General features: G+C 44.0%; 1 protein-coding gene across 1 annotated transcript in view; it reads right to left on the reverse strand.

Moving 5' to 3' along the window:
- The window catches only part of LOC112106464 (uncharacterized protein F13E9.13, mitochondrial-like), a 43,556-nt gene extending 30,812 nt beyond the window's left edge, over window positions 1-12,744 (reverse strand). Inside the window, exons 1-3 of the mRNA XM_024199730.3 lie at window positions 12,699-12,744; window positions 12,307-12,382; window positions 10,497-10,579 (exon numbers count right to left, since the gene is read on the reverse strand). Of these exons, the coding sequence (XP_024055498.1) occupies window positions 10,497-10,579; window positions 12,307-12,379 (156 nt within the window). The 5' untranslated portion in view covers window positions 12,380-12,382; window positions 12,699-12,744. The remainder of the gene's footprint in view (window positions 1-10,496; window positions 10,580-12,306; window positions 12,383-12,698) is intronic.
- Between the last annotated feature and the right edge of the window lie 136 nt (window positions 12,745-12,880).

Genomic DNA, 12,880 nt, shown 5'->3' on the forward strand with positions numbered 1-12,880 from the left:
ATAGTCTGGCCATGGCAGAAAGGTTCTTGTGCATGAAACAAAAACTTCTTGTACTGAAATGCTACTGGCACGGTCTCTCTTTGCTTAGCATGGTGTATATGCTGCTGAGTCCTTTGATGGCTGCTCAGTCCAATGCGCAAGTGACAGTCCCATCCTCAGGTAGGGCACACCTATGCATTAGCAATGCTCTGAATCAGAGCAGCAGATTCTTTCCTCCACTGATGTCGGTCATCACAAAGCTCAATCCAGTCCGCCTCACAATGCCTCACTCCATCTACAAGCTGACTCTGACAACCAGAACAGCATTTCCCAATCATCCACAGAGATTCCAAAGGATACTAAATCATCCTTGCGAGCACCCTGAAATCTATACAGCAGTCTGCATCTCTTTTTAGACCCTTTGCAATCTTCAGAGTACAGCACACTCTTTAGGATCCTGTTATCTGGCATTCGGTTGTCATGTCCAAACTACCTCAGTCTTTTTTTACTAATCAACATTGCCATGAATGACATACCAGCACAATTTAACACTTCCATATTTATCAGCCTATTGTGGTTTTATTTGAAGAATTTTACACAAGCATCTGATATGAAAGCTGTTTAGTCTTTTGATATATTTGACGTAAGTTGTCCATGTTTCTGAGCCATATAGAAGAGCGAATAAAGCACATCTCATAAATACAGATTTTCACTTTAGTTGACAATTTGTTATTGTACCAGGCTCTGTCTTGCAAAAGACCAAAGTTCCTGGCTGCTTTGCCGATTTTTCTAGTCAGCTCAGCATCAAGATCTACATTGCTGGTAACAGTAGAGCCAACGTAGCAAAATTGAGCAACAACATCCAGATGAATACCATTTATGGTGATATCTGGAATTGGTTCTGAAGAGCCTTGGTGCATGATAGGTCTTCTTCAAGCTTATTGCTAGCCCAAAGATTTTACATGAAACAGAGAACTTAGTAATAAGATGTAGGCAGTGCTTCTCAAAGCCGGTTCTCCGCTTGTTGAGGGAAAGCCCCTGGTGGTCCGGGCCGGTTTGTTTACCTGCACCGTCCGCAGGTTCGGCCGATTGCGGCTCCCACTGGCTGCAGTTCACCGCTCCAGGCCAATGGGGGCTGCGGGAAGCAGTGCGGGCCGAGGGATGTGCTGGCCGCCGCTTCCCGCAGTCCCTGTTGGCCTGGAGCAGCGAACCGCGGCTACTGGGAGCCGTGATCGGCCGAACCTGCAGATGCGGCAAGTAAACAAACCGGCCTGGACCGCCAGTGGCTTTCCCTGAACATGCGGCAGACTGGCCTTGAGAAGCACTGATGTAGGGTATCAACACTGTGAGCCACAAGAGCTGCATCATCTGCAAACATGAAATGCAGCCTTGCACTAAACTCTGATCCATCACCAAGCAGATAACAGCCACCAGGAGGAACCAGAAGGTGGTCAATAGATAGAATATAGAAGGATTCCTTGCTCCCACTGGAAGCATCATATCTCCCTCCAAAATGGTGAGGCAGTCAGTCACCTTGGGCAAGCAGTTTCCAAACCCTCCAATCTCACAGAAGGCCTTTTCCTGGATCACAGGCAATGAGGTGGCTGCCCACTGCGAGATTCAAGTCACCTGCCAGAACCTTGAGCACAACAAAAATAATCACCATGGAGGGAGAAATTATGCTATATTCGATTTTTATTTGCCTGAGCAGCAAGAGGGCAAAAGTCCACACAGTTTTAAGAATAACTAATACAGAACACCCTACAACTCAAAGGCAAAAACCAATCCCCAATTATGTTAAGAGTTTATACTGTCGTACAGGATGTAGAAGCTAGTAGAGCCCTAGAACTGTAATAGTAATAATTTATTGTGTTGTTTGTGGGGAGTTTTGTTTATAATTAAAAAATACTATAGATAGTTCGAACTCATGAGATGGGAATTCTCTTCTTCATCCCAGAGTTACAGAAAAGTCTCTTCTTCACTGCAGAGTTACAGGAGAAGGGCTGGAACTCCTGTCCTCCCAGGGTGAGAAGCCCCCACTCCCATATTGCTATTGTGGTAGGAAGGGTTCCCTAGTCCTGATCAATGCTATGGAGTAAGAAGAGAAGCATTAGTTCAATGAGCCCAACATCAGTGTCTCCTATCCCTCTCTCAATTCCAATATACCCGCCACCAACATACAGCCTGGGAAGATGCACTGCTTTGTGTATGCACTGACCAAGCTCAATCCACCCCTAAAGATCATTCTCATGAACCATAAAACAATCAGGAAGAACAGTGTCTATGGCTGTTCCTATGAAGAAAGCAGACCTGAGGGACTGGACTGTGTAACAGCTGGCATTTCACAGCAGCTTCTGAGAAGAGAGGAAGCAGACTATGTGCTGACCCACAGTTTGAGAGGGAAGTCATAGAGGGCTATGTCTAGGCCTCAAATTAATGCTGTCCACACTGTGCTTCATGATGGGGGGGGGGGGGGACCACTGAATGGCTCAAGTAGTAATTTTTGATTGTGTGGTTTGTAGATATACAGCACATTAGGTGATCCAGAGAATACAAATATTTTATATTGATAACAGTCCAGATAGAAAATTATCACTAAAATTATTTATGAAAACTTCTGAAATTCTTCTATGAGCATTAAAAATACACAGTATGTCATTTATTCATTAAAATCTAAAAATGAAAGCCTCTCCTATTACCGTTCTGATGAGCCTGACCATATGTGTATACTATTTATGGAGGCATTACCAAAATCAGTAGGACTTTGCATTTTATTATTGTAACAGCTCCCGCCACAAGATACGAAAACACATTCGCTCCAATCAAAAGTGTACATGCTGTTATGCACAAAAATTGACCTTTCCCATTAACCCACCTATAGCCAGACACTTCAATAGATCTGTTCCTCTGCCAGAGTGCCCCTAAGCCCTGGGCAATGCCACAGGCTCTGGGTATTACTTTAATAACATGTTATTCTTTGGGTACCATCAGAAAGGACTGTGTTCTTTTGCACATCGTGTTTTGTTTAATTAAAAAAAGAGAACATATGTTCTGCAATACAGTGAGCTGAATTACAGATACATTAACTCCAAGCTTTCTTTCTTATTTTTGTGTCAAAACTATAATACTTACCACAGATTTTTGTGTTTTTATATGAATTCATATGTATATAAAACAGATTTCATTATTATCAGACAGCTAATTAAAATGGTGGTGTGAAAACAGTTATGCTGCATTAAAGTTCTTGGAACTTAAGCTTATAGAGCAGAAATCTATGGCAACAGTTACTGTATTACATCTTCCAAAACAGAATTTATTTGGATAGGAACAGATAAAACTCTTGTAATTATTTCTCTAGCATTTCTTTTTAGTTGAATATTAAGATTATTTATGTCTTACTTATTCAGACAATTGCCTCCCTTCTCATGTAAAATATTGCCTGTAATCCCTTTCATTCTGAGTGATGTGTACGTGTGTCTAAAAGCTGTTACGTGCAAAATAGTATAACAACAAAAAGCTCTCCTTTCGTTACAATTAGCTATGGGATATTTGTTCTTTAAAAAAAAAAAAAATACCCTTCTGACTACAGGGGGAGTCTACCATTTTCCTTAATGCTGATATAATTACACAAACAACAGTCTAGAAGAAAACTAACTTTCACTTAGGAATCATCAGTTATATCTCCTTTCCAGCACTCAGGTGTGTTCTGGACAAATCAATGCCTCTAGCTCTGCCTCAGCCACTCCCCTATAAACAGGAAATCAGTTGGCACATTATCCTACAACAATGGTCACCAACCGGTAGATCGCGATCAACTGGTCGATCCTGGAGCCTCTGCCAGTCGATCACAATCTCCAGCTGCTAAAAGTCTGGTGGTGCAGCAGGGCTAAGACAGGCCCCACGCCATTCCCGGAAGCAGCCAGCACGCTGCGGGGGCCGGAGTCTCTGCGCATTACTCCTGCCTGCAAGCACCGCTCCCGCAGCTCCCACTGGCCCGGAACGGGGAACTGAGGTCAATGGGAGCTGCAGGGGCGGTGCCTGCAGAGAGGGGCAACGTGTGGAGCCACGTGCCCCCGCCAGGGGCCGCAGGGGCGTGCTGGCCGCTTCTGGGAGCGGCGTGGGGCCGGGGCAGGAGGGAGCCTGCCTTAGCCCTGCTGTGCCGCCAACTGGGAGCCAACCGAGGTAAATGCCGCCCGATGGGAGCCCGCACCTCTCCCACATCCCCAGCCCTGAACCCCCTCGTGGAGCCAGCATCCCGTACACCCTCCTGCACCCCAACCCCCTGCCCCAACGCTGAACCTCCTCCCAGAGCCGACACCCCATACCCCCTCCTGCACTCCAGCCCCCTGCCCTAGCCCTGAGCCCCTCCCAGAGCCAACACCCTGTACACCCTCCTGCACCCCAGCACTCTGACCCAGCCCAGAGCCCCCTCCTCCACCCAAACTTCCTCCCAGAACTTGCACCCCTCACCCCTCCTGCATCCCAACCCCTGCCCCAGTGGGCGAAAGGAGTAATTGCAGCACTTCCCTGCCCCAGACTCAGCCCGGAGCCCCCTCCCACACTCCAAACCCCTCGGACCCAGTCCAGAGCCCGCACCCCAACCTCCTCCCCCAGCCGGGTGAAATTGAGTGAGGGTGGGGGAGAGCGAGCGGGGGGGGGGGTGGAGTGAGCGGAGCGGGGCCTTGGGGAAGGGGTGGGGCAGATCCTGGGTTGCACTTAAATTCAAAAAGTGATTGTGTGTAAAAAGGTTGGAGACCACTGTCCTACAAGAACTACTTTCTGTTTGTAGGAATAATCTACCCTAAACACAAGGCCAGCTTTCCTTCAAAAGCTCTACTTGAACAAAAAGATTTCTTCATTATCTAAGGTAAGTAAGGGGTCTTTCGTGTACTACTCTGTAACTAAATCAAGGTATATCAGATAATAATTGTGCAAGATTCCACCACACTATAGTGTGGATGGGACTTAAGAAACTGGCCAGTGCAAGGATTATTCTTGGGGGAAATAAAAATTCTGTGCCTAAAAATTTTGTGCACAATATTTTAAAATTCTGCATATTTTATTTGTCAAAATAACACAATATAATCATGCCAGTTTCAATTATTTTGACAATTTATTTCAAAATACCTGTCAGCAAGTATATCTGTAACAATACAGACAACAAAAAATATTCAGAAAATGTTTTTTTGACAGATAGATTTCTTACTAGGCATATTAATATAGACTTCTGAGTAATAATTCATTTAAATTACAATACAGAAATGTATTCCCCACAGCCCTCAGAAGTAGTGCAAAGGCTTGGGGATGTCAGCGGTAACGTCCCTGCACCCCCACTCAGCCACCCTGCTGCCCCCATCCTCATGTGTCCCCAAACTCCCACTCAGCCACCCCTCCTCCCCCATCTCCATGTGTCCCTGAACCTCCACTCCCGTTCAGCCCCTGGCCCAATGGTGTCACCCAAATGGCTCCTGTGGCCTCCACTAGCCCTTCTGAACCCCAGTCTAGGTGACCCCCTAGCAGCACCATGTGCCTCAGTCTGTCCCCGTGCTCCCCCCCATGTCCTATGCCTCCTCACCTGGTCCTGCGGGCAGGGCACTCTGAGGAAGGCAGCCATTGCTGCCTCCCTCTCCATGGGTGGCTGCTTGGCCCAGAGTCATCTGCCCTTTCTTTTCATGCCACAGCAGTCTCTGGTGGGCGAAAGGAGTAATTGCAGCACTTCCCTGGCAAAATCTATTTTCTACCAGGTAGGAAGGGGAATCTGCGAGGGACATGAATTCTCTGTGTGCAGGGGTTCAGAATTCCCTCAGGAGTAAAGGATACTTACAAAGACTTCTCTCCGTGCTAAAGTGCAGGTTCCACTAAGACTCCAACCATCATTCCTTGCCATATCCATGCAGCAGCTTTTAACAGCAGTTAAAAATATGGCTAGGTGCTCATTTTTCACTGCCAAAAAACTAATACAAATTAGGCATATAGATGTAAAACTTTCCAAGTACAAAGGAGGTAGGAAGAACCCCAAATTCTTTACAAGGAGCCAGTGCGACAAGAAAGACTTGTTTGGGAAACTATATGGGTAAAAAGCATGACAACAACATAGTCAATGTTTCTTTAGCAATGTCCTCATGCTGAGTATTTTGCTGTATTTTTAAATTGCCTGTACTTCATTTTAGTATTTAAATAGTCTCAGCTAGGTGATTAAAGTAACTGTTAATGAAAGTAAATGATGTGAAGAAGGAAAACTTGAACCTTTGTTGTTTCAATGTAGAAGCTTTCTGTGAGGCTGAGTTAACATAAGTCCAGTGATTTACATTGTGAACCCTGTATTTTTGCTATAAACACTTTCTTAAAATGAAAGCAGAACACTGGAAAAATTGCAGAGACCTTAAAGTCTCAGAATCTGTCACTTATAAAATCTTGTGTAGACAACCTGGTTATTTGGCAATACAAGAACATGGTATTTGATATTTTTCAGCACAGATGGCCTCCTATCTGAGCACTCACTTGTCTTCATTATTGTGCTCCAACATTATAAATCCTTCATATTTATTATGTTAAAAAACTGCTAATGGACTGGGCAAGTCACCTTCTAAAGATGCAGGACTTCTTTTAATCAATGATGTGTATATAGAGTGCTCTGAAAATTTAAAACTGTCTGTAGCTTTGTCTACACTAAGCAATCTAAACAATTCCCAGCCTTGAAGTCAGGAAAGCCTTATCTACAATGGCAGTGGTGATAGCCCTAGTGAGAAATGCTTGCTAAAAGGTCTATTGTAGATAGAGTTCATAAGCGATAGTGGTAACATCCTGTGTTTCCTAGTGGGTGACCAAAGTATGAATCTTAAAATCCAACTTCTGCAGTAGGGTTGATGGGGCCTGGAATTGTTGCTGTGTAAGCGCCTCTTCCAAAAGAGGAAGAGTCGCTTCAGTGGTAAAGCCTGCCAGCTGATCTTGTCAATTTCCTACCATGGTAATGGGCACGTTAGGAATGCCTATGATAGATGGTGCTGCTTCAAGATCAGCTAGCTCAAAAGCAGTTATGTCCAATGAACTTAGCCAGAGAAACGTTACAATATTGTGATGATTCTTAGCATGGAGGAAATAATTATATGCAATAATTATATGCAAATGATGTAGGGGATCAAAGGGGGACGGCCTTTTATGAAGACCCATAGCTATTGTTCAGGACTTCTGATTCTATCCCATTGATACTAAATTCTTGATTGGCTTGGGTACACAGGGCACTCTTGCCTATGTAAGCAAGTAATTATCAACAGGTAGTTGCCAGACAGCAGTTGGGTAGATTTGAGCAACACTCCCAGTGTCTGAGGCACTAAAGAACATCCATCTTCTAGTGGGAGAAGAGAACCATCAGGACCCTTCAAGAGAAGTGAAGAGGCAGTCTAACCATTCACCCCAAGTCCCCATGGGGGAGAGAGACAATAGATTCCTTGCCTCCCCAGAGGAAGCTGAGTTTGGAGGAGTTGAGTGCTCTCTCAATATCCAGAAACCAGGAATCCTTTGAAGTATCATGAGAACCAGTATACCACTCGAAGTGCTAAAGAAAATGGTGCAAGTGATATAGGGTAGCAGAAGGAAAGCATTATCAGGGTTCTCAGCACAATTTTATAACAACCTCCTTATTGATAGTCACAGCTATTTCTGACTCTCGTTATCAAAAGAGCAGGTGTGCGGTTTTCATTGTTTTTCAGAGTTCTCATGTGTTTGGTGTTGCAATCACAATGCAATAAGGTGTTTCAACTGTAAAGCCTATTTCAAATGTTCAACTTTGGAATTACTGCACTTGTGAATGCTACATGGAATGTTTGTGCTCTTACTTCTACTTAGGAGTGAATATAAGATTTAATATGCAGAGAAATTACTGCATTAACCTTTCATCTATCTACAGAGCGAGTTTTAAAGCTTGCAAGTGAAGAGTTTAGCAATTTTGATACTGCAAATTATGGCAGCCCAGTCAGTCCAGGATTTGTTACATTAATTGAAGAAGGGGAATTGAGGATCCAGCAAAGAAAGGCAAAAACTAAAAAAATTTTTTTTAACAAACTCATTAATACTAGTGACTTATCTAAAATTGCTGAAGGTGTTCTAAAACTGAGGCCAACGAAGGGAGTTATATTTAAGTGTATATATTTTCTTCATCAGATTTTTTAAAATGTATTTTTGATGCTGTTTCAGTTTTGTCCCTAAAGGCCTCAATGTATAACTCCTTACATAAAGGAAACAAAATTCCACCTGCTAAATGTTCGTTTAAGCTCCAGTAGTATAGTCAAATAATGGAATGTGTGACAGTGGCTTTAAGAGAACTACAGATTACTTTTGTACCCAAACCCTCTACCACAATGTTAATCTGTAGCTTCTCTACCCCATCCATTCTACACAAAGCCCTACTGCTAGTCTTTTTCCTCTCCTGCCATTCTAACCACATCACACTCTAGTTGCCTTAATTCTGTCACTTATTTCCTGTCGTATTTTCAGTAAGTGCTCAGAGTGGTTTGTGCTGTAGAATGGCAGATCTCAACTGGGAGTCCGCAAGCAGGTTTCAGGGCCGGCGCTAGACTCACTGGGGTGCAGGGCAGAGACTAAGGAGCCAAAGCCCGCGTCCCGCCACTTGGGCCTCAAGACGAAGCCCGCACCCTGCCAGATTTACACTAAGTAAATAAAACAAAAATAATATTCAGTTTTTTTATTTTTGTGCCTATTTTATCCTTTTTTTATATTATATATGTGTGTGTTTAACTGTATAACTATCAATTTAATACATCTTTTAATCTACTAGATATGCAGAAAAACAGTTGTGGTACAGGTGGGCTGTGGAGTTTTTATAGCATGTTGGGGGGGGGCTCAGAAAGAAAAAGGTTCAGAACCCTTGCTGTAGAAGACGGAAAAAAACCCCAAAACCCATCAATCCTGCCTCAACTATCTTATAGTCTGAGGCATCAGTCCAAAAAACTCTGCATGGGTAAACTCTGCGAAGCCAATGGCCCTCTTTGTAGGCACAGAGATCTACCTCCATGGAGCAGTTCGCATGGTTTGGGCGTAAGTTTTTAACATCTCAAATTCTACTTTGGTCTCTGCCTTCAAGGCCACACATAACCTCGTGCCCACTTACAACTGACATGGCTTCTACTTCTCACAGATTTCTTCTTAATACTCCCTTTCATCTCATTCTTTCACTTTCATGCACCCTGCTCTCCTTCCCCACTTTTACCATGACTCCTTCTAGTTTATCCAATACTCTGCACTTTCTTCTTTACATTAAATGTTGTTCTGCATCTCATTTCTAGCTTTCTGTAATTTAAGATTATGCTATTAGATTCAATCTTACTCTGACTATAAAGTACCATGTGAATTTATGATACTATATAAAAATAAACATTCAAAATGTTATGCAGAAAATAAAAGTAGTTCACAGAGTGACTATTTATCCATTTAAGCCCTGTTTAAAGCCCAATCACTGAGACCCTGCATCATTCCCATGCCAGAAACTTGCACTCCAGTCAAGTCAAAGCAAAAAGTGCAGCAACACATGGATACAGAGCACAATGAAATGTTTAAAACATACCCTGACCTTTTAAAAGGACATGCACCCTGTTAAAAATCTGCTGAACTATGGAAATTACTACAACACCTGAGGTCCATAGAAATTCAGTCACTAGTACCTGCATTTTGTTGCCTTTGGCTGAGACTGGCCTTTCAGATCTTCTCTTCTAGATATGCAAAGTAGAAGAGCACTTACTGCCAGGGGTATGTCATGGAAGGGTTATACTTAGCAGAAACAGACATAGGTGCTTTTTGTACCCTGCATAATATATACTACAAAGGGGCCAGCACAACCAGAACAGGTTGAATCTGCTTAGAGGGGAAGTGGAGGTGCTTGATCTGCTGCCTGGGCATATTCCATTCTCCAGTGAGTCCACAAAACAGAGCACTTTAATTATATTAAAATACAATATGTAGGGCAAACAAATATACCACTTTGTCAGACCGGTTGAGCAATTTTATCAAAGAACAGAGTTGACTAGATTTTTGGCAATAAACAACTTTTCTTAATCATATTAATTAATATTTGTGTTATCATAGTGCCTAAGAGACCTATTTATGGAACAGGAACCCATGTGGTAGGCACTGTACAAACACAAAACAAGAGATGACAATCTAACTTCCTTAACTGGTCTGATTCTTCTAGGAGTTGATTGTAGATATGCTTATGTGATTGGCCCTGAGCTGCAAAGTGCTAATCCAGATTCTTTCAAAGCTCAGGAATACTGAGATCTAGACTATTACAGAAATTGAGGCCATCTGCAAAATGTGGATCTAGGACTGAATTTCAAACACCTTCTAACAATCTGCATGTCAGTCTGGATCCAGGTTTTAGCAAGAACTCTAATATAAATGTGATCTTGAAAATATTAGCTCCCCAGAAGCAAGATCTGTTGTATTCTGACATAGCAATATCTTTATTCAAAAATTAAAATAGAAGGATGAAAAATGAAACTTACAACTCCAGCATCCTTGTAAATCTCAGCCTCATGACAGGCTTTATCAGTGATCTGGGTCAATGGCAAACTGCTCCGTGGTGTCCCTGCAAAGAACAATAATGTTATATGCCATGATACAAGCAGAAATCAAAACAAAGTCAGAGTTAGATTAAGATTATTGCAAGCATTGACAGAAATGCCAAAGTAGGCACAAATTGCCAGAGTAAATAATGTGAGAAGTAGGCTGTTGCATAATGTCTCATACCTTAATGGTATCTTGTCCCTAGTAGAACTTGATTGACATGCTTTTACTATTGAGTTCCTAAAACTGGTTTAAAAGCCCTTATACTTCAGGAATATCAAACGTAACCAAACACTGAAGCAGACCAGCACTTAGCTTGTCATTTTTGCCTGTAATTGTGATCACACCTCATTCTTTACCAGTGACAATACATGTATTTCAATCTGTGGCAATGTCACAGGCAACTACTCTGCACCAGTGATGGGAAATTAATACGAAGAAGACCAAAGAAATTGACAGGAAGGGATCCTTGGTAGGGATACTCCAATGATTCATGAGAAGTGGAGGTTGAGTCTTGCATGCCAATTTTCCCAGAGGCACACAAACAGGAATGATGCACAGGAGACAATTTAAAGACTGCATTAGTGCTAAAAGGAAGGTTCTCAGTACACAGGACTGTATCCAAGACACGGAGATACAACTACAATAGTAAACTATTGCAAAATAACTCATTGATAAGTAACAGACAAAAAGCAGTGAAGTCTGTTGTTTTTCTGTCTGTTCTCCCTATAGGTAAGATGGAGTCCAAAAACTTTCAAGTGTCCTCTAACTTTAGGCTTTATTTTCAGAGGTGCTGAACACTCACAATTCCAACAGAAGAGGCGTTCGGCATCTCTGAAAATCAGGCTGTAGGTGTCAGAAACTGGGCATCCAAACTCAGAAGCCACTCTAAAAATACTGAGCCTACTGCGTGCTCACCTTCAATTTGTCTGCCACAGCCATAAGATCACTCTGGGCAGGGCCTGAAGAATTTGCCTGACACTGACTAGCTAATATTACAGATGCTCCATTGTGAAGTCAAGGGCAAATGTCCCAGTGAAAAACCTGCATGCTCATCTCAGCTATTGGGCTTCCAGCTAAGTCACAGTCACTGTATCCTGACAAGAAACCCTGATCTTTTGTCTCCCACTCCCTCCCATAAATTCTCAGTTCCCCCCAGTCACTCTCCATCATCTTCCCTCCATGGGAATGGTGAGCTCAGCAACAAGGTTAACTTCCAATATTCCCTTAAAACAACAACAACAAAACAAACAAAAAACCCCACACAACAACAACAGGGACTGCAGTTCTTCTGGCTCCCTTCCCAAGGGCTCGGGGTGTGGGAGCTTAAATGTCCGGCTCTGCCAGGGCTGGATGGGGATCTCATAAAATGTCACCTACTCTAACGTTCTGGACAGCAGAGCAAATCCAGCCAACAAACTTGTGCAACTTAAGTAAAGTCCAGGGAGCGCACTCCTATGCAAAGACTGGCTCTGGTTACACATAACATCACCTGCTATGTTGTGATCATATGGTGCATAGTGCATTTCTACCTTGCTAGTTTACAGACATATGGAGGTAGGCAAGAGGCAGCAAGGTGGACAGTGTGGAAGAATGTCGATACGCTAGGTCTGGCCCACTTCTCTTCTGTGCCTTCTTGCATGTTGAGAAATAGCAAACATAGGTCAGTGAGGTATTTCTTAAATCAGACTCACTGGACACAGGTTTATCTGAGCTGCAATCAATATAAAAACTCTTTTTTTTTTTTACCTGGCAATGCCCCCACATGCACCATCCCAATGACAACTGATTTTAATCGCCCAAAGAGCTTCAGAAACGTCATGACCTATGGAAAAACAGACAGGGGGTGTCAGTCAGTCTCGAGGGGCAAGCTCTGAACACGCCTGTGGTTCGCTACGGAGAGGTACAGCCCAGTGTGACTGCGGCGATCCATGGGAAGGGAAGAGACGCGATTTAAAGCTCTGGAGCTTCCCGAAGTGGAAAGTCGGGATGTACTGACCTAGGGCAGGCAAACAGCCCACCCAGGCAGGCGCTATGAAGCTCGGCCGGGCCGCCTGCCCCAGTCAGTTCCCCCCGGGCTCTTCCCCTCCCAACACGGGGAGCGTCCGGCCCTCAGCCCTCCCCCGGCCGCTCCCCGTTACCTGGGCAGGGCCTCTGGGAGAAGCCCCGCGGTGCGACCCCCTCGGCCCGGCCGCCTTGTTTACATCCAGGGGAAGCCACGCTGCTTCCCCCCCGCTTCCGCGTCTGGGCCGCCGGCTCCTCCCCTGCGCCCGCAGGCCCCGCCCGAGCCGGCTGCCCGCCGAGCCGGGTGGCCGCGCAGCCT

Source organism: Terrapene carolina, unplaced genomic scaffold, assembly GCF_002925995.2.
Source record: "Terrapene carolina triunguis isolate 2854851 unplaced genomic scaffold, T_m_triunguis-2.0 Scaffold130, whole genome shotgun sequence".
NCBI classification, from domain to species: domain Eukaryota; kingdom Metazoa; phylum Chordata; order Testudines; family Emydidae; genus Terrapene; species Terrapene triunguis.